General features: G+C 39.6%; 1 protein-coding gene across 1 annotated transcript in view; it reads right to left on the minus strand.

Annotated features, from left to right (window-relative positions):
• The window catches only part of LOC121693276 (latent-transforming growth factor beta-binding protein 2-like), an 87,458-nt gene that overhangs the window by 57,980 nt on the left and 6,051 nt on the right, over positions 1 to 23,427 (minus strand). The window contains exons 3-5 of the mRNA XM_042072610.1: positions 14,601 to 14,883; positions 1,305 to 1,528; positions 370 to 540 (exon numbers count right to left, since the gene is read on the minus strand). Of these exons, the coding sequence (XP_041928544.1) occupies positions 370 to 540; positions 1,305 to 1,528; positions 14,601 to 14,883 (678 nt within the window). The remainder of the gene's footprint in view (positions 1 to 369; positions 541 to 1,304; positions 1,529 to 14,600; positions 14,884 to 23,427) is intronic.

The following is a 23,427-nucleotide window of genomic DNA, read 5'->3' on the forward strand; positions in this document are numbered from 1 at the left end:
TACAGTAATAGGCTACAGCAACACATGGCATTTAATATAGTGTTATACTGACTAAATAACAAAGAGGTTTAAGGCTGTTTTCTGTCTGTAAGATATCAATTTAATTAATATTTAATAAAATTGAAAATGTAAGAATGACAAATACCTCTGTCATAGGCTTTCTTTAAACCAAGCTAGACAGCCCCTACCACATCTCCCTTTGCCCAATGTAGCCTAAATACTTTCCTGTAGAAAATACAATTTGCATTTGCAGTGTGCAACATATGTTCTGGAGACACAGATGTGGAAATTACTTGGAAGCAAAGACTGTGTGAGCCATTGTGGTGAGCCATTTAGACGAGGAAGAGAAGGGCATATTAGTACACTCACATAGGCGGAAGCCCTGGCTTTTTGGCGGCTGGTTCTGGTTCTCACTATAGACAGTGGTCTTCTCTCCCCTCTCACAGCTGTTGTAGCAGCGGCCTCCAGAGCAAGTCCTGCGGCACACCATGGGCGTGAAAACAATCTTGATGCGGTCGACACCAGAAGTGAGGTTAGCCCCTGGGACGGAACAGAGTAGGAATGGGGCCTGAGTAAGCAGCAGTAGTAAGATGGGTAACGTTACTCCTGACACCAGCTGCATTGTCCTAACACACACACACACCCACACAAACACACACACAAATGACTAGACTCCTTGCATGAAATGGACACAATAGGACGAGAGGAGGTGTGTAAGTTTGTGTTTGCAAGTGTGTGTGTGTGTGTGTGTGTGTGTGTGTGTGTGTGTGTGTGTGTGTGTGTGTGTGTGTGTGTGTGTGTGTGTGTTTGAGAGAGTATTTTTCCGTGTGCCCAAGAGTGCCAATGCCTGGATATTGTGGCAAGCCTGCAGCTGGAGAGAGGATGCGTCATTGCATAAGCTTTCTGAAGGAGGAGAGAACACAGAGAGGGAGAGAGAGAGAAAGAGAGAGAGAACGAGGGGGAGGGGAGAGAAAGAGAGCAAGAGAAAAAGAGAGGGAGAGAGAATGTCCACCATCTGGCAAGTCTCCAAAAAGACTTCTTCATTGAGAGTGAAACATTTGATGTGTGCATGTACAAAATCTGTGGGGAACTTGTTTAATACTAAACGTGGAAAGTAATGACACAATGAGTCCCATGAGTTTGTGGGATAGCATAGACAAGGTGTGTGTGTATGTGTGTGTGTGTGTGTGCGTGTGTGTGTGTGTGTGTGTGTGTGTGTGTGTTTTTGTGTGTGTGCGTGACGGTGTATTCTCTAATATTCTCAAATACATTGGGTCAGTACTAGTAAATAACAGTATATTTACCAGATGGTGAGACTGCACTGTTGATAGAGCTCTGCCCACTTGTGTCTTGTAGTCTTGGGCTATTGTTCAAAAGACCTGGACCAAGCTCATTGCCATGTCTGTTCTCAGTGGGCAATGCATTGGAGTTGAGATGTGCAGTGGATTCTGGGTAACGCTTCACTGTCCTGGATGCACCCGTCTGTCTGGAGGAGGAACTTGCAGAGCCTTCTTTTGTCTGTGTGGTCCTGGACACATAGAACGAACAGCACTGAGATCTGTGTGCAAACTCCAAAGCCTGGTACACTAACCATCCTAAACAATGTGATAGGCAGATAAACCAATCTAATAGGCAGGCTTTCTCCAAAACACATTTGGCCTTGATCAAGAGGCCACTAGAGGATCTGGAGAATCTTGATCTACTTTGTGAGAACTGAATGTTCCAGGAATTTTACAAGAATTCCAGAATTAGTTGGTCATCTTATTCTAAGCAGAACTCTTGTTATCACTACTACTACTACTACTACAACTACTACTACTACTACTACCCTCCACTCGGCGGCCATATTGCAACCCATTTATTTCGGGCAGAACTGCACGTGCGCAAGGCTTCACGACACCAATCTCGCTCCAGCTGCGAGATCACAATAAATGATTGGCACGACGTATTCACAACATACCACATGATTGGCACGATATATTCACATGTCAACTTTTGGCGGTGAAAGGGGCATAATATGTGTAGATGACTGCCATGTTTGCGTTGCGAACTAACACCATACATTTCTATGGGAGATTCTTTGAGTGCTATGTCTCCTCATTAGAAGGTCTCTGCTACTACTACTGTACAACAACTACAGTACAACTACAACTACAGCTACATCTCCATAAAGCATGGAGTTGCATCCTGAAAAGTTTGTGCTTGAGGAAAAAAAGTTTCATCATCCAAGGCATACTGTGTGCCACCCTGAAGGACGAGGTGTGTCATTGGTAAAATTGCACATGGTACAGTATATCTTCACCAAACTAAATCAGTGACGTTCTTTCAGAATTCTTCTAAAGGCCTGGGCTTAAAAAGGATCAGTGTTTCCAATGTTAAACAATGTTGAGAGTACCAAGAGAAGGGGAGAGAGAGATAATTAGAGAGAGAACATAATAAAGCACCCCATCTTAGGTCATAGAAATATCAAATTGATTTTATGGATGACATGCCATCATTTTGACATAATTTGCCCTTACTGAATAAAGAGCATCCCTTCCCTGCTTGCTAAGCCCTTTAGCCATGATTCACTGACATCTGGAGTCAGTCAGCGCACACCATGTCTTGCTAATCAACTGTGGATTCAAAATGATCAAAATGTATGCTGTAACATAATACCAATTTTTCTGGCTAATAGAATACTTTCTGGCACAAAGAATACTTCGGATTTGCTAAAAGTTTAGTTAACACCAGTCTGGTCCCTAAGGTTAGATGGGGAGTAAAGTCATTTAGAAGAAGATTAAGAAAGACAACACATAACATAAATTCTTCAAAATGCTCAAGGCAACTCTTACTCTGTCTCAGGACTCCTATTGCACCTAATGTCTAACATCATCATGTCTGTCTGGTTAAGACCATATAATTCCATTCTATCTGACAGAATTTTCTGTGCTTTTTGCAAGTAGGACATTTTTACAGCAATGTGCATGCACACTAATCCAAAATCTAAATTCAGAATGCACAAGGCCTGTCATAGAACACTGATGGGTCACTGACCAGCAAGACGAGAACAGAGGGCCACCCGGTGTGAGAATAATCTTTCCCTTGCAGTTATAACATGTTCGTTTAAACCCCATGGCACCATCTGATAATAAACTGAATTGTTAATTTAGTTCTTTAAGAAAGGTAGTGTGGAACAGCATTACTGGAACAATCTTTCCAATAATCTCAAGACTTGTCGTAGTGTTACACACTAAATATTTCATTACATTTAGACAAATATATTGTATCAAACCAATACAAAATATACACATATAATTGGGCACTTCACATTGAATTGTTTGGACAAAGCATGCTTCCAAGCCTGACTACACCCGAAACAATATCAACAAGACCCTATGCCTCCTCGAAACAGTAAAAAACGTGGCATAGTTGCAAGAGCTAAATTCTGAGTTAAGTTCTCAGCTATTTATGAACTCAAACTGCTCACTGAACATGGAAGTGCTTGAGCCTTCTGTTCAGTATGGGAATTGTGGACTGTTTGGTGTGGTAATTGTGGGTTGATTGCAAAGTTTGACATCATGCCTGCACATTCTGCATGTTTGCACGATGCCAAATTTTGAGACAGATTGGGGAAAGGGTTGTTGCCATTTACTTCTAATTGTCATATTACTGATGGGAGAACATACAACACAATCATGAGATACATCTGATTACACTGTAAAGTTGCAGAACTGATTAATATGCAAAAACATGGCTCATAGCATTAGATCATGATTTGAAAGTCTCTCCCATTAACTTGCCAACAAATGTGCTTGTTTGTATCAAGGGCAAAGTGACACAATTCAAATATGGCAAAGCATCCACCACATAGGCCTACACCCTTGTAAACAACAAAACAAAATTACCCAAAATACTGATTTCATTAAGGCTATATGTGTAATCACTGAAACGAATGTCCCCATTCATGAGTTTCAGGCTTGCTTCTTTGTTCCCAAACAGAACTCTCTCAGTCCTGTCTTTATTTAAAGATTTGTTTTGTTGTTGTATCTAACCATTCACTTTTTCAAAGCTTGGACACAAACTCAATGATTCAGTCATTTAGTGAGAGAGAAAAAGTCGATCTGGGTGTCATCTACATAGATATGGTAAGCCACTTTGTACTCTTAAAAAAGTTGTCCAAGAGGAAGCATGCATAAGTTAAAGAAAAGGGGCCCAAGAATGGATCCCTGCTGAACTCCATATGACATGGTGGTTTTCTCTTATACATAAGTGCTAACAGAAACATAACTTAACTAGAACATTTTCAGTACTATGATGTTGATGAAAGCCTGACTGGAGGTTGTCATAGCAGCTATTGATATTGTAGGAGTTGTTAGTTCAGGAATATTATATGTTGTGCAGGCTGATGTGTGTAATGCATCGTTTCCTAACCTTGGGGTCGGGACCCCATGTGGGGTCACCTGAAATTCAAGTGGGGTCGACTGAGATATTGGGTACCAGTAGGCTACATAAAAATATATACATTAAATAAAAAAAAATATGACAACCCCCCATGATATCCAAAGTAGCTAAGTAACTAATCGGATCCTTCATTACAATCTAGTAGTGCTGTCAAACGATTAAAATTTTTAATCACGATTAATCACATATTTTATTATATGATTAAAATTCTATTATTTTGCATTTCTGAACTTTCCAGGAGTACATCATATTAACAATAAAGTAGGGCTGAAAATTGCCCAACATATGCAAATCAGCATCCGGCAGTTTCTGCATGCTGAGAACCCATACTATATATTTCCATCATAAAACTTTGGTGTACTCAACACAACGTTCTGTTCCATTCCATTCGTCAGTGCGTATTGTTTAGTTTCCGGTCTGGCTAGATCGGTGTGGTGTTGTAGTTGTTCTAACGTTACTAGTTGTTGCAACAGCATGTGAAAAAGCTACAAAGTTTGTTACACCAAAATGAACGTTAATCTCTCGATAAAAAAAATTGACGCCGTTAAAATAGGTTTCCGTTAACGCCGTTAATAACGCGTTTAACTGACAGCACTACAATCTAGCTATGTAAATATAAACTTAGACATCCCACATGAGATCATCTTGGGTATATGCTTGATCAACGTTCCAAACAAAGTAGCAAAACAACCAGGCAAGTATGTCAAACAAACAAATTAGCTTGCTAGGACATTTGGATGTTACAGCAGAGATGAGATCGCTCTCTTTCACAACATGTGAGTGATTGGGGTCACTAATGTTTTGTGACATGGAGTCACCTGCCAAAAAATGTTGGGAACCCCTGGTGTAATGTTCTGTGATCTTTGCAATAGACTGTGTTACCTGGGCCAATGTTTGGGTGCCCTTCAAGAGTGTGTGGGTGTGTTTTCGGAGAGTCTGTAAGGGACGTGTGCCTGTTACAAAATGTTGGAGTTATAACATATAAGTTATTCTTGAAAAACAGGCTGTAATGCATGATTGTGGCCAACAACAGCCTCAATTAAGCTAAACATTCACCAGTAAGTGATTCCTTGCATGACTCTTAATAGTGGTAAATGCTACAATATTTAAATAGTTACTGATTTGATTAAAAACAACCTTCTCAAAAACTTTTCAATAAGGAGGAGCTTTAAAGTGGCTCTATAGTTGTTAGACAAAGGTAGAGAGGAACTTTCTCTTTTTCAGCAGAGATTTGATAACTGCAGTCTTTAGTGATCCTAGGAAAATGCCTAAGGGAGGTAAAACATTTACATTTTTGCAACAGCTGAAATGTCACACAGCTGAAAATACTTTTAAAGAAGCTTGTGGGCAAAGTATCAATACAGCGATTAGATGGTTAAAATGCTTTATTTTATCAAGGGTCTGGCCATCAATAACAGTAATTTAGGCATATTATTTGGTGATTATTTTAGTTTGTTTGGTGATACAGACTTGATGACTGGGTGGAGTGAATGCTTACACTAGTTTTTATGGGAAAAGAAGCAAATTTGTTGCATTTCTTTAGCTGGTACAAACTCTTTCGGGAATTTGTTAACCCAGGGTTTATGCAGGTTTCCACAAGTTAAATGACATGACTCTGGAGATTATTGTGTAAAATACAAATACTCTTTAGGGGGAAACTTTAGGGGGAGCACAGTAACAAAACTCTGAAACTGCATTGGATTGTTTTAAGACTTTTAAAAACCTTTTTAAGAACATTATGAATTTAATTAAATGTAAAAGTAAATATATGAATTTCCAGGGTCCCATAATTACAAGCAAAGTAAATAAATCCTTACTGCTATAAATTCTATACTGGCTGTAAAGTGTGTATCAGTCATCAGTTCCATATCGATGCTGTTTGTTATTTTATTACCGGTACATCTTGATATATCTGTTGAAAGAAAGAACTAAAACTATGCTGCCAAAGTTTTTAAATAACCACTGTAGGAGAAGTATTAAATGAGCATTAACATAATTAAAACCTGCCTAAACATATTTGTGCCTAAAAATATTATTCATTTTCATTACTATTCATTTTCAACCCCGTTGAAATCCTGTAACCTATCCACAGTGGCAGACTGTGCACAAGAGTGCCATTTGGCAAAGGCAATTTTTTATGTTGTTTAAAAAAAGACACGAGGATACACATCTAATATCCCAGGGTAGTTGGCTGCAGACAACTATAAAAACAGCCGTTTAGTTTCCCGTTGGCTCTTTAAACAAAGCTGTCTGTTATCAGACAGACATCTTTGGCAATGCTGCTCCAATCTGGGCTTCACAACACAGCAGTTTGGGAGGGTTATGATAACAGACACAACATAAAAGAAGGTTATGTTCATCCCATATACTTAGCTGTTGGAATTTAAGGCATTTGAAACATAATATGCTCAGACATTTCAACATGCTAACACAGAAACATATACAGTATATTTGCTCAGAATTCTCTGCTGAAACTCTATCTCGAGCCATTCAAACCTCATCTAAAATGCATATGTTGAGTTAGACCAAGGTCTAGTTTGAGCTAGAGGCTGGCCTAGTACATAGTGACTATTTACCAGTTTTCTCACAATTCTCGTTACAAATGAAACTATATTCAGAATTTTTTCTTCATTCTGAGGGTTAAACAAAGGACTACATCATTTTCAAAAGTAGAAAATAGTCTGTCAACAGTGAAGTCATTTCCATTCATTTAGAACAGTGGTACAAGTCAAACAATTGATGTTAAGGAAAGTTTGACGGAATCCACCTCTACTCCATCAAAGGAGCCCTTGAAATGCGTATATGAGAGGATGTTTGAAGAGCACAGACCATTGTCTTTGAAAAATGATTTATGGCTTATTCTCACCGAAACTTCTCAATGTCCTTGGTGCCTAACCACAACTGGGATGAGTAGTTGTCATTCCCACTGCTTTAATACTACCACAAAATGAGAGAGGAGGGTTTGATGAAAATATTGCTAAAAGACATAAAAACGACTTCCCTTCGACCTTGTATGCCTGTCTGAGACTGATTTAAGATGTGATGGCTCATCTATTTTGACAACAGGATGATTTCACAAAGCTTCAGGGCAGCATTATACTCAGCGAGGCAGTAAATATATAAATAAGAATAAAACAAGTTTGGAGCTCTCCGTCACATCAAAGCCTTACCATAAATTGCAGGCCCTAAGTATGTTTAATCTCTCGTGGTCACTCGTATAAGCAGAGCACTACAGAGTCACTGGTTTGCGGTGTGAGAGTTTTCAGACTTTCTTTTCATTGCCAAACACCGCGCTGCTGCAAAGGCTTGTGTGTCAACCAAACATTACATCTGTATCTGAAAATGTCATTAAAGCGTATCGAAGTATTACAGGAGGCATTTTTCCCCATAGTGCCTTTATCGACATCTGCCTCTCTTTTAGTTTGATAAATGTACAGAAAGAATGTCTTTGCTATTAAGTTATAGGCTATCTTGCAAACTATAAATGTGTTCGATTAGTAGTTTGAGGAGCAGAGGTTGGGTTGGAGACCTTGGGAGGAAATGTCTCAGGGTCTCAGAATGTTTCAGAGTACGCTACAGGGAGCTGTAGCTCCTGCAGCTTCTGCACAAGTTCATCTGCCTGAAGTACCATTCACAAGCTGCACAATTCAACGAAGGAAGCTACAATATTAGGCAGTTTTATTCTCCTGTCTTCCAGGGGTTCTGTACTAGTTTTGTACCACTTATCCTCCATCAACATGGCATTCACAAGAATGAGCTCCTACATTTTCACTGCTATATTTACCATTATGTGGTCCCTTACATACACATACAGTCCTTTTGTCTGCACTGGTAAAAACATTAATTTTATTTTAGCATACAGACTCCCCATGATAACAGTAAAGACTAAATTAAAGCATATTTTCATGGATATAACTTTTAAAGAATGGCAGATTGGTGAACTTGGCCCTGATCTATTCACTGAATGTCAGGAGAGGACACACATCATTAAATACAAATGGGAAAGGTAATGCAATGATGCATTAGTATTCCAAAGAGCCATTTAGAACACTTCTTAAAGGCTGCCTAAAGGGACAGGAGGATGTCTGGGTCTAGGAGGTCAACATTTTTCTAATTTAAACCGAGTGATTAATGCTGGCATTGTCATTGCCATCAGCAAAAACCTAAACCTATTGCAAGCATATAAAACTGTTAACTTAAGCCGACCAATACGAGTCATTATTTGTGTTAAATATCTATGTTGGAAAAAATATATAGCCTGGAATGTCTGGGTATCGCAAATTTTATCACCTGTCTCGTGGCTTAACGGCAGCGCGTCGGTGCACTGCGCGCTCGGCCGGAGTTCGCATCCAATCTTTTCTTTTCACCTCTGAGTAAGAGTAGGCCTACGAGACACAACAATAGGTTTTGACCATACATATTTATTTACTCTACATCGAGAGACCAATAGGTACAAGACATCAGTCACAAAACAATTGAATCTACGTGTCACACTAGTTCACCTGCAGGTAGCAAGAAGCAATAGGAATCATAAGAAAATCGAACCTACAACACTTGGATAACAAGTCACCTGCTTTAGCCACTACACCATTTATCACTGTGCTGATTTTAAGTGTCCGTGAAGATTAGAATTAGGGCTGTCAAAATAACTGATTAATTTTGATTCATTAATTTGAGAAAAATTAACTGATTAAAAAAAATAACACAGATTAATCAATTCCGTATGACCTTTGACCCCGAGCCGTTCTAGTCAGTAACCATTAGACTGTAAAATGGAGAGAAGAAAATGTGCTGCCTACTGTAGATCATTGATTGGAACATTTACTTTTAAAAAACACCAATTTGCATATCACTGGAGTTTGTCAACTCTAAAGTCGCACATCAATGCAAAGAAATAGTGTTGACATAGAGGGGAGTGTTAATTTATTTTCATTGTGTCCCCTAGGTTATATCTGTGGCCTGAAATGCCTTGTATGTGGAGAAAAAAAACTTATTCCCAAAGCACTTTTGAATTTATTTCCTCAGCATATTAGGATATAGATTATTATGGCCATTATTTGAACAGTGAAAATAATAATAAAAGAGTTTTTGAACTTTAATGTCACTAATGCTGATTATTTAATGATTAATTTGAGTTTAAATATTTAAAATACTTTCACAGCAAAAATTATATATGCGATTAATTTAGATTAATTAATCACAGAGTATGTAATTAATTCGATTAAATGTTTTAATCGATTGACAGCCCTAATTATAAAACTAGCTTATCAAAAACAAGGCAATACTCAAATTAACATAAATAGCAAGAATGAGTCAAGTAGAGGAGTCAGTGTCTTAATCAAAATAAAGCTACAGGACAGATCAATCTTTGAGTCACGATTTAAACATCCACTTCGTAATTTTTGGTTAGGCGGTTGTGATTTTTGGTTAGGCGCTCCGGACCCCAACTGGAACTACCAAGGAACGACACAAGTGCGACTGCCCAGGGGCAGTAGTTCAAACGACCAAACTTTGCGTCCTTGTTTGCGATTGAGAGTTCAAACTCCCTTTTCTTGAAACACCAAAGAACGATGGAGCGAACTAACAAGGTTGCTACACAAGTTAGTAAACGACGCTTTCTAGAAATGAGCCCCAGGGTAGTAATGAAATGCAGGATTGTTCACTGTTTTGCCTTCCTATGCAGATCAACACATTACTCACTGTCTTCATTCAAGTACACCCAAGAGATGATAACGCACATATGGGTCACATCTCTGGGTTAATATCCTTTAGACCAGAGTCTTCATGTGAAACAAAACAAAACAACTGAAACTGTTGTCTCCCCTTGGGGCACATTATGTAATGTTTGCCAGCCCATCACTTTTCCCCTCAGCACTTGGAAGTGAGGAGTGATGCTGGAAGAGTGCGAGAGAGCCAGGGACCAGTGACAGGGGATTGGGAAGGGAGCAATCTTGTGGTTCTGTGGTCAAGGGCAGAGGCCCAAAAGCAGCTTTGGGACATTCAGAGCTGAAAAGGGTTTACAAAACATCTTTGGAATATTACAGAGGCCTTTTCACAAAATTAATTTGCCAAATTAGAGCAGCGAGAGTCAAGAGGGAAACAGCATGGATAGATGCCAAGTCCTACAAAGCCTGTCCAGGGTTTAGTGTTGTCAGATGGCTGTAAGTGTGAAACTCTGGGGCCAGACAGGTGCTGCACACATTCCCAAATACCCTGGGTTGTACAGGCTAGCTAAGGCAAACACTTAGACTTCATCAGCACCAGAAATATTTAATAAATGGAGACTCGAGACTTGTGAGCACTTATCATCTATGAGGGATCGTGTTGATTAACAGCAGTAAAAAATACACTTCATGACAGCTTCAAGAAAGTCCCTCCATCAACCCCACACATCACAACAGTTAATCCTATGGCCTGGCTAAAAGGTCAGGTCTGTTTCACAAACACAGGCATCACTGAGAAAGTCATACTGTGTCTGAAACATCTACAACAATTGTGTTGCCTCATGAAGGCAGAATGATTTTACTGCATACGGGGAGGGTTTATTGACATTAAACATTTAACATTATTGGAAAACTGATGAAATATAAATCAAAATTAAACTCCTGTATTGCAAATGTAACAAATGTAAATCAAATGAAAATCTAAATGTAAAATCAAGAAACAAACAAAAACAAGCTACAAATCCCTGGAGCATCTAAATGTAAGAAAATAACAATAAATAAAATAAAATAAAAAAGCAAGCTACAAATCCCTGGAACATCTAAATGTAAAATCAAGAAACAAACAAAGAACCAAATCCTGGAACATCTTTCCGTTTGTCAGTTCTGACCATCTACCGTTCGTCCTACCCACTTCACACTTGTGTCTTCCTCTTGTGTGTTTAAATAAAAAAAAATGGCAAAGATATCATGTTTTACCACTTCCCCCTACACAACACAACCTTCACTGTACACCTACAAAACATAGCATACATGAGTGGTTTATGAGTTGTCTGAATGTGAGATACAGAAGATAATATTGAAAATCAATATGTCTGACTTCAGTTGAATGCAGTGTGGAGTATGAATTAGTTTGGATGTGAAATACGAAAGATACCCTTAAAGACAGCATGTCTGACCTCAGCAATATAAAGACCGCCTCTGGATGTGGTTTACCTAGAGGCACGAAAACATTCAGCGGATCTTTACCTCAACAACATGCCAGCCGACACCAGGATGCAGAGTTCATTTGAAACAAGATACAGTAAGCATACTTTAGGACTTTTAATAAACGAGCACCCAACAGCACCTCAAAATTTAACAACAGTTTTAGAGGGTCTCTAAAGAGCATTTTCAGTGGGTATTATGGCAGACACTGATTTTTTTTTTTTTACAGCATCATTCCATTTTCAAAGTACCTGTAGGTATGTTATTGGACTGTGGGTTTTCTAAAGGAATGGGCATGGTTTGTAGGGGGCAATGCACTGGTTGTGTTTAAGGTCTCTTTAAATTATTCATCTCATACTTTGTTGTCTATCCTCAATTGACTGAGCCCTGGGGGAAGTAGCAGTACTGGAATTTGTAATAGCACTTCCTGTTCTGATGGGTAGCAGATTGTCTGGTCAGTGATATTACCTCCCCAGGTGAACACACAATATGTGAAAAATCTTGTGGAATCATTTAAGAGACTAAAAACTAAACACTTTGCATTTGGCATGGCATATGTATAAAGGACATATGCTATTCCCCTAACAACTTTCAGTATATTTTCAGTTGTCAATTTATAATAACTTTGTCTAATTCAGTGGCGGCTAGTGTTAAGGATTATTTTTGAAGGGGACAGGCTGAGTTTTGGGGGGAAAAACAAATGGAAGCTGAAAAAACACAAGACACTGTTAATGTTGGGTAACACTTTACTTGAAGGTATCTACAATAAGAGTTGACATGACACTGTCATAACCCTAACACTAACCATAACCCTAACTTGTCATGACAAAAACCGAATGACACTAACCCCAACCCTAACTTCTCATGACAAAAACCAAATGACACTTGACAGAAGCGAGTGACAGAAGTGTTATGTCATAAACGTTTATGACTTGTTTATAATGTTTATGACACGTTCATGACAGTGTCATGTCACTCTTATGTAGATACCTTCAATTATTATACGGCTCTTCACAATGCTAGTAGAACGCTCCATTGACTTGAATGGGATTTCCCAACGTTCTACGGTAAAATAAATTAATGTAATTACCGCTGCAAACATATAATTACCGCTGTCAATGGCAACGGGTTTTGTGCTTCTGATACGTCTTTCATATCACTACGCAAGGACTGGAACTTCATTCAAACGCGTAAAGTAGATCAGCTGTGTTCTAAAGAATGTTTGATTCAAGTTCAGCAGCGTGTGTTGTTGCGAACTATTTGTTTCTCAGCAAATGCCACGATGAACGGTAACAAATAGGCTAGGCTATGTAGGCTAAAGTCATATCGTGGGGAGTTTATTATTTCGTTTTTTCAAGTAGCCGTATAATAAGCGGGATAATGTATAGAACGCCGGTCATTATGGGAAAATAAGTTCCTTCAGGTTCGCCCTGTCGGGACTTATTTTCCCAATAATGACCGGCGTTCTATACATTATCCCTTACGTAACGTGTAACCTAATGTTGCCTAAACCTTGACCAGTAGCATTTCCTGTCACAATTCCTGTCAGCAGCAGGACAAGAAGAGAACCTGTCCCTTGATGAGGTCTGAGAGGACATCAGATGACATGAATGGGCTGCCAAGGCAACTGTTGGAGGTATCTGCTGAGTAGTTAATAAAGCCGCAGGGTCATCTTCTTGGTAGACCGGATTTCATCAGACAGGGCTATGTAAAGGTTAAAGAGGCTTAGGCAAAGTGGTGAGTGCCTTCTGTAAAGATGGACCAAACTTCGGCTCCGGACAAAGTGGTTAGGTGTCGAGTGGAAGGGGGGGCATGGACAAGTAGAGTCCCAGTGAATTTTGTCCTAAATGGATATTCTCTTTGGGCAAAGGGCAAAGTTGGCATTTAGATTCCAAGTGTAGTTTTAAGATGATGATTTGTGAACTCCTATAGCTTGCTTGCTTGATGATAATGTCTTATATTAAGTGTAATGAGATTTTGTCTTGAAAAGACAACTTGATAAGATTAAGATTTGTTTGCAGTGTTATTATTGTATTTTCCTTACCTACGCCTGTTGGTTGGTTGGCTGCTTGGTTGATTGATTTGTTTTCCACATAACCCACCGCTGTGTCATAGCAATACATTTGCACACTGTACACATCCCAGGGGGAAAAAATCTGCTCCCTTCTCCATGTTTCCCACAAGAAATCCCAATGCTCCAGCCTCAGAAAGTAAATCAACTCCAGCCTCAGAAAGTAAATCCTACTATTGTGTATTCTTTATACCTGTGCAATTAACACAATTGATATCACAAATTAGCTGACCTACCTGGCTGAAAAGTTGAGCTAATTAGGATCAGCTGGTTCACTAAATGGTTGGAACAAATATTTGGCAGGACTTTTACTCTCTGAACCCGGGATGTCCACCTCTGCGGTCAATGCAAAAACCTTCATGAGCAGACACTATTGCCTGTACCATTGCCAGTGAAGTTTTAGGTGCACATAAAATACTATCCAAGACAGAAACATATATGACAAATCATGTATGCTGGAGGGGTTTCAGGGGCTTTGTGGATGCAAGCTATTGCAGAGAAAAGGTTGTTTTAGCAGCTTGTGAAAACAAGACTCCTTAATAGGAACATTAGTTCAAGCCAGAGACACATTAAAATCACTGTCAGGTGTTTATGCCAACATAAGGATGAAGATCAAAAGCAATTAGAGGGAGAATGGAATTATAAACCGATGCTCTAAATTCAAAGCAATTATAGCATTCAAACGTCCTACTTGGATCCATGGTGTACACTAAATGTAAATATATATATATAAATTGAAAAACTTTTCTTTTTTTTTGCACTTGTCTTAAATACTATCAAAAATGGTTCTTGACTCACAATATGCTTCGCCATTTTGTTGTAAACCAGTTGACAAAATAAAAAAGGTATACATAAACTCTGAATGCTATTGGTGCATGAAGTCTCCCTATTATAGTATGATATATCGGTATTATTCATCAGGGGACTACGGCACTTACAAAGAGGAGTGAGGAAGCCTGGTGGTGGCTGGTCTTTGCATCTGGGTCTTGAAGCTGGTTTCAACAGGTTGTTTTTCCACAGACTCTCTGCGAACCAGCTGCTGCTGCTGCAGTTGCTCGCCACTTGGCTGGATTATCGTAAAGGCTCTTGTGCCTCCAGCACGAATATACACCTGTTCAGGTGCCACCTCCTCACAACGCGCTCCCTGGAAGCCAGAGCGGCACACGCAGGTGTGGGGACGGCTGCAGGAGCCCCGGTTCTGACACGGAGGTTGACAGTCAGCTGTACAAGTCAGATATATAAAGAGGAAGAGAAAGAGAAGTCATCAAGATCAGAAACACTTTTGTGAGTGTGTGTATAGATTGTGTGTGTATAGATTGGCAACATTTTACATTCAGCAAATTTCAACCAGGTCAGGATTCTTTTTAGATGGTGCAATTGATGAAAACAGAATAACAGAAAAACATATGACATTATAAGAGCTGGGAGGTTGATTCATGACGCCCCATGCAGGACCATACAGGTTTCCTACCAGCCAAGAATTTCTTTGTGATTAATGTACACCCCATACATTACAAGGAAACAGGAAATTGTTTGGATAACTTCCCAATATTTCAAAAGAATGGACTCAGGACAGTTAAAGCAACACCAAAGAGTTTTGTACCTTAAAATAATGTTTCCAAAATCGTTTCAGTGGTTCATCTACTCGTAACAGGGTGGACAGTACTTCTGCACCCAGCAAACACATACCCTTTAGGGAACGTTCCCTAAAGGTATGTGTTTGCTGGGCATTCACTTTGCGACCCTCAATCGGCTATAACCGCACTATGCAAGTTTGCCAGATCGGGTAGCGGATCTGTAGTTTGATGGAATGAGACATAAGAAACTACAAATTTGACTTGCTTCTGATGTCGCAATAAATCATACTTTCATAAAATCATGCAACATACTCTACCTTGTCTGTGGACATCGTTATTTCCAAAGCCGGTGCTGGATAAACAAATAGTGTGCGTGCAACAGGGGAAAAGTGCTTTGGTGTTGCTTTAAAAGGTGAATGGATGTTTGAGTAAATGAGATCCAATCAACGTGACCATGTACAGTATCACCTGTTCAGGTGCCAATTCCTTACAACAAGGAATTGATAAAACTGAATGCACTTTGACTCGTAACAATAACTATGAATACCTGAATAAATTAATTGTACCGCCACAATGAAACAACACAAAACATCTCAAACATCACTGCAAAAACAGGTGAGAACGTTCTTTGGACAAAATTACATAAACATAAACATGAACATAGCATAAATGTTGATCCTGCATAGACTAGCTTCCATGAACATGTTCAAGGCAAGATTAAATGTAAGCCTACCTACCTACTTGCTTTTTTGCTAGGATGTACTAGGATGTCAAAAAAGAAATGCAGCACATAGCGTATTCTTATCACAATGCAGAGTTTATTCCTATCTTACACTCAACCTAAGGTGTGGTCTGGCGCATTATCTAAAAAACGCTATCTTAGTCCATCTAAAAAGCATTACGCCACTGACCAAGAAAAATCTGGTCTATATCGAAAGGTGCATATGAAGCACAGCTAAAGATGCACTGTCACGAGATGTAAGCAGCAACTGCTCTGCAGGCTAAATGTCCTTAGGTTTTTTATTCAGTCATTCAAACATTATTGGGGTAAGTGTTGCTTTTTTCAGGCTATGTTTTCGATGGTAACCCACTGTCAGTCAATAGTGAAAGTAATTAACTGTGTATAACTGTTTTGTCATTGACTATGACACCACGGTGAAGTTAGTTTCACTTTGCCTATGAGTTCAATTAATAGACGAGTGCAGATGCGTGTAGGCTATACTGCTAGGTTTTAGTAAAGCATGGTTTAGTAAAATACCTGTTCCATACAGTCTTGCGTGCAAGCAGATTCCTTCAAATGCGCTGCTGACTATCAAAATACAGTTGCGCTGCTTGCTGTTAAAGGGAATGACAGATGTCATTTTCATTGGTTTAAAGGATGTTATGCCCAAAACACACCCATGACTGATTAAGAAACATAACAACAACCTTTTTGCGCCAAGCACCCGACATTTGATCACATAATCGAGCCATTAAATTAGTGAACATGGACTGGCCATGCCTTAATGTCTATAAACTTTATACACTATGCTGTAAATAGTTTGATAGCAGCAGCAGGATAAAAAAATGGAATAAGTAATGTAAGAAGTAGAATTTAAAAAAATAAGAGGCTTGTTTTAAAGCTGGCATTTAATTCCAGTGACATTGATGAATTGAGATTGCATGGTCCAATTCTGCCCCCGGGCCCAGTGTGCACTTGGTCCTTGTTCCTGCCCTGGCTCCTCTAGACCGATGTTAGATGTTACATGTACTGTAGATGTTTATGTGGGAATGTTGAGGTCACTTTGGAGCTCTGCTCTAATTCAGGAATTTTCCCATTATCATTCTGGTACAAACGGCAAAGATAAGCAATATTTGAATTAGAGCAAAGACAGGAAAAAGACCAGCAAATAATACTCTGACTGTGCTATGGCTTTGTAAGTGGCCAATGGACAAGATTAAGATCAGCTATCTACTTTGGTGAACTATATGGTGAACATTGCTAAATTAGCTGTTCTAATGATTGAAAAAAGTGTACACAATACCAACTGAATTGCTTGTGCATTCATGCTCACACACACACTCCCACAACTGAATTGCCTTGCCTCAAACTAGTGTCACATGATCCATAGGAAACACTGTCCATTGTATGAGATGACTATGTGCTCCAGGTCAGCACCGATGACATTTATGACATTGTCCTCAAACACTAAACCAGGTCATTACTCGCCAGTGTGTTATATAAACACAAGCACTCTGTCTACAGGCACAGGAATCCTATTGACACAGATGTGGCAGACATCTACAAAGAATACAGAAAGAACAGACTTCTCCAAATAGCACTCCTGCACTATTTTGCAAGTGAGCTGTTTTGTGAGCAAAGCTAGCAATGTTCCATGTTACCAGTTCATCCACACCTATACACATACAGTCTAAAGAAGACAGCATGTGGCAAGTTCAAATGTATGGCATGTGGCAGTATAGAGCGCAGTGTTATGAGAATTCAACTGAGGTTACTTCTGTAAGGCTCATAGTCATCACTTAGGTCATAGTCATACTCCTCCTAGTCATCACCTAGGTCATAGTCATATTCCTCCATAGTCATCACCTAGGTCATAACTATTCAGCTAAAAACAAACATGAATCTGAAGTAACTGGATGAAATATGGTGGTATATGAATACTTTTGGGAGGGAAGTTCAGGATTGAAAGGGAATAATATTCTTTTGTAGCCAATGTATATAATAAATATCATCAGAGAAAGAACAGATGATGAGAAGGCAAAGACATTACATGTTTCCCTCAAACACTACCGATCTGCAATCCCCATGCCTTGTCATGGTATATGGAGAACTGATGACTCTCCTGAACTTGATCGACCTACATATGTGGGCTTTGAAGCCCATCCAGCTATCCAGGAGCTCTTTTTCTGTGCTAACAATAAGTGGCTCTGTGCTCCGATAACATGCCCTTTTGAAAGCGAGTGGGGGTGTGGGGTAACAGCGCGGAGAGAGGGCTAACAGCAGTGTCACTGCCTCTTGACTGGCACTCTGCTCTCTGTTCGGCCTGACACTATTGCATTAATTGCTGTCGTGCAGATTTGTGTTTGCACATCATCATTAAAACTAATTGCTGAACATTCCGTCCGTTTTGACAAATATGTGCTTTAATTGTTGCATCAGGGAATGATAAAATAATATGTTCAGGAGAGAGTAAATGGGGAAACATTCTTCACATAGCCCTTTCCATACTAATTATTGGACAATGATGGTCGAGGAGGCAAACAAAGTCAATGGTCTAGAGAGTGTCTTTTTTGCCGACCTAGACATAGTTTCACTGGAACTGGAAACAAAAGGCACAAAAGGGGAAGAGGGAGGTGGCTATGGACACAAGTCTCACATTAGGTATGCTTGCATGTATTGACATTTATTACTGAATCAACCCACATACTGACAACGGAATGATTGCTTACATTCAAGTTTGCCAATGTTTGAGTTCAACTATACAGCAGTGTCAGATGATCAGATTGATGTGCTGAAAGATTCGTGATTTTAAGCGTTTATGGACCTCTTGTCCTTTAATCCCCACAGTGTCATTTGAGGACAAGGTCTGCGGTGGTAGAAGCCACGGGCAATTCAGCCCTAACAGCCCTGAGCAGGTCTGTGGCAACATGAAGCTAAAATCACTCATGCTGAAACATGTTAGAGATGTCCTGAAATGATCCTGTCCATCATCTATAAACCGACCACCATTTATAAACTTTATAAAGCCCATAAAGACATCTAACAAAAAATGTTTCAGAAAAGATTTCACGGCATTTGAATAACCATACTGAACTTATTTGAAGGAGATAAAAGAATGCGTGACCATATAAAATGGCATGTAACACAGATTGTTTACAGAAATCTTTCATTGAAAACAATGTGTTGCATTAATGCTTTCCTTTCTCCATTCCGACCTTTTTAACATTTAAATGTAATACAAGAATGAGCTTATGAAACAGCTTTAATTCAGCAGGACAGATCCAAGTGGGTATACTTCCAAGGCGTCTATCAGAACGTCATCAAAGAAACCTGGGGCCCCTATTGTAAATCTGAATGACGCCAGGGGCATGCACACATGCAACATCTAAAGGCAGGGGAAAGGTATGGAGAGAGTTTATTTCAATTATGACGCTAGAGTAGATCAAAGCTTATGAAGAAAACTACTTAGATCAAGAAAATCCTACATTTGTATCTTACTTAATCTTCTGAAGCACTGATAATCAATTGGCATGAGTTTTGATTAGCTATTGTACTTATATGGCATCTTGGTTGTGATAGATTCCATTCGTGTAGGACATTCTGATGAGTGGAAAGGGAAGGTCTGCCATTTGTGTGATCAGTGTTATGCCAGACACAATGATATTTTAGCAGCTGCTATACATCTGCCGGCCAAAACAACTTGCTGGAGGACTCATCAAAAATGAATGTGACAGGACTGAGCAGAGATTAGAGACGGCTGTCAGTGCTCTACAATATGGACCATGTTAAACTGTTCAAGCTATTATTTAAGCCGATATTCATGCTTGATTATTCACCAAGGTGGCGTTAAATGAACGCTTAACTGAATTGCCATTAAATTGAATATAAAGCAACATATTGCAAATGGATAATAAGCCTTTTTTGACCTCATCCTTAATTAATTACATTTAAAGATTTGTATTTTTTTTTAGGCCTTTTATTATGCCTTTAATGAGATAGGACAGTAAAGAATGACAGGAAGCAAGTAGGAGAGAGAGTGAGGGTGGGATCCGGAAAGGACCACGGGGCGGGAATTGAACCCGGGACGCGGGCGTACGGTGCAAGTGCCGCAGCCAGTAACGCCACGGCTGGGGCCTAAGATTTGTATTTGTTGATACCAAACAGTTGCAAGGTACAGGCATTCCAAATTTCAAACATGACCAAAACAAAACAGATACCTCTAGACCTCTCACTAATCTATTGCTGTCTTGTGAAATGAAGGCTATCTTGAGATTAAGTAAACAAACTTTGTCTAACTTTTTCATTCAAGAGCATTCTTCCTCTTAACCATGGCATTCCTTGAAGAATCTGTTTGCCATGTCTCTGCACCAAGAGATTTAAGTATATAACATAATATATATTGTCATAAAACTAAAGGCCTACGCGGGAGTCATTTAATCATGCTATAACAGCTATCATACAAGTATAATTACTCAGGTTATGTATGAGGCAGTGTCACTGTCAGGAACTGAATAGCATGAAGGTCCAGCATTTTAGAGGAAATATCCAGCCATTACCAAATATCAACAACTCTGTATAATCCCTAGAGCAAATACTTGCTTGGGAAAGTATGGAGATTATTAGAATCATACTGTCATCTGGAAAATGTTTGCACAGTACAAAGTAAATAGGATATGTTGCAAGCAGGGGTTGAGATTCTTCCAAAAGAAGAAAGTTTTTCTTGGTACATGTTTTCATGTTAGCTTGACAATTTTAAAATAGTTTTTATTTTTACATTCCATAGTATGGCCCAAAATAAAATGAAAAGTTATGCAACTGCTATGATTGTATCTTTCATCTATCCTTAAACTTCTAAGATGCAACTCAGTCACTCACTATGTGTTTGTGTCTATGGTGTCTATGACAAGTGCCTCTACTGCTTTTAAGCTTTTTAACAGAGTGTGTGTGTGCATGCATGTGTGTGTGTGTGTGTGTGTCTGTGTGCATGCGTGCGTGAGCATGTGAGCATGTGTGCATGTGTGTAAACAAGCTCTCTCTTTCAATGAATATAAACCTTGAGCCTGATAGCTTTCTCACTGGATGGCCTCACTCTCCCTGGGTTCTACTGGCCTCACTCTCCCTGGGTTCTACTGGCCTCACTATCCCTGCTCTAGGGTTCTACTGGCCTCACTCTCCCTGGGTTCTACTGGCCTCACACTCCCTGGGTTCTACTGGCCTCACACTCCCTGGGTTTTACTGGCCTCACTCTCCCCACTATAGGGTTATACTGGCTGCACAAGCCACCACTGACAGCCCAGGATTTGTTTATACTAATCGCACAGTTCAAGATTTGTGCCTTTTCTTTTCCCCCACTGTGGGGGAATATTTTCTTAAGCACCGGTGTGTTTGTATCTCAGTCTTTAACAGTCCCTGTGAGGATGTGTGTGTGTGTGTGTGTGTGTGTGTGTGTGTGTGTATGGGGATTTGTTCTTCTGACGACTTTTGTTTCTTCCTGATGTGTGCAGCTTCTGGGGTATTTAAACAATGACGGAGTTATACTGTGGTGAACTACCAACCTACTCAGTGCTGTTGCTCAAAACTGAGGTACTTACATAAACAACTGCGTCCAGCAGAGTTACAACATTGTAAATACTGCAAATCAGCATGTATAGGTTCAAAAATAGTTATGATGCTGATTGACCTTTGCCCTGTGTTGTCTTTACACTTACCATTTGCACACTACTTCCTCACTGAAGACCAAGCACTCAACTTTGTGACCATGTTTTTAATTGATGGTTTGAATGCAGGAACGTTGAGTGTGTCAGTGTGTGTGCCACATATCTGACGAACCTTTGGCCCGATTGATTTGAAACTTACAAGGTGTTTTGTTACGGGCATGAGTAAGTGCAGTGCCAAGTTTGACAATGTTTGGATAAGAAATGCAAAAGATATCGTAAATATATCAGTAAAATAGGCACATATTGTCTTTCACAACTTTACTGTAGCCACTCCCCCATCTGCGTATTTGTGTGTTAACCGCATATCTGTCGAACCGTTCGTGGGATTGATTTCAGACTTGGCAGGTGTCTTGCTAAGGGCACCAGTAAGTGCAGTGTCAAGTTTGACGTTGTTTGGATAAAAAATGCAAAAGATATCGTTAAATATATTGGTATAAGAAGCACACATTAGGTTTCTCCGCTCTACTGTAGCCACTCCCCCTCTCACACAGCACAGTGCGGGACCAGACAGAGGATAAAAGTGGAGCTTTGGTCGCACTGAATCAGGGTACAGCACGGGTCAAGATGTTTGGATGATTATCATGTCTGACGTCAACAATAAAGATTCCCTGTATGCAGTTTGCTTGCATAAAATGATTCCGCGGATTTTGCAACAACACGCCAATAAACACGGGTATGCAGTGGCTATTGAAAATGATGTCAATATAAACTGACACTTCGAATAGCCCAGGCTACTTTGGACTTGAGACTTTGAATAAACAAACAACAATCCCGACTGCAATGTCACAAATTGAAACGAGCTATAGGCTAATGGTCCCTAATTTATCGACGTTTCAGAATGCCACACAGCTAGACAACGAGTGGCAGACAGAGCGACATGTCACTTACCAAAGACTCAGACCAAAGACTTACGCAAATCTCATATGATGCATCTTTCAACAAAATGGTTTGTCTTCTATATCATTAAGCTATTCAATAGGCTAAACATATAGTCTTACATCCAAGCTTTAGGCTTACAGTATGTCATAAGATAAGAAAACACATTTGGTTAGTGACAGCCAGGAAAGGACCAGATGCGTTGACATTTACCCGCATTCTGTTTACCCCCAGATGCATTGCCCAATGCTGCAAACATGGCCATTGAAGAGGTAACACAGACAACGTTGGGCAAATATTTCATCTCGGTGAAGGTAACATTCTCCTAAGCAGGCACTTAAGTAAGAGATCAACTATTCAAACCTTCCCCAATACTTCCAACCCTTCCGCTTTTAAATAGGCTACATTAAATGAAGGTATCCAATATTGCAGTGGTCATATAAAACACATTTCTCCAGCTACACCCATAATTAGAAATGTGTTTCCAGTAAAGCCATGTGAAAGGTTTCTTTTCCGGGAACCTGAGCAGACTGTTGATGACAACAAAATGTGGTAACCATGTTGATAGTTACACTGACAATAACATTTCAGGAGTTTTTGTAAACTTCTGTTTGTGTTTCACAGAAATCCTTCTGTTCTCTTAGCACACTTATCTAGCCAATCACCGAAGCTATGTTATGTTTTCACTCACAAAAGTGTGAATGTGCATAGATGCAGGTCTGGGCTCTCCTTGCTTGTTGTAAGTGAGTCTGTTAATTGACCTCAGATGACTAAATCCAATTCACAAGGAAGTCACAAACCACACACAGTGCCATTACTGTTGAGGATAAAAAGTGTGGCGGAAAATAGTGAGAATCAATTGCAGTTGGTACTC

This window comes from Alosa sapidissima, chromosome 19, assembly GCF_018492685.1.
Source record: "Alosa sapidissima isolate fAloSap1 chromosome 19, fAloSap1.pri, whole genome shotgun sequence".
NCBI classification, from domain to species: domain Eukaryota; kingdom Metazoa; phylum Chordata; class Actinopteri; order Clupeiformes; family Clupeidae; genus Alosa; species Alosa sapidissima.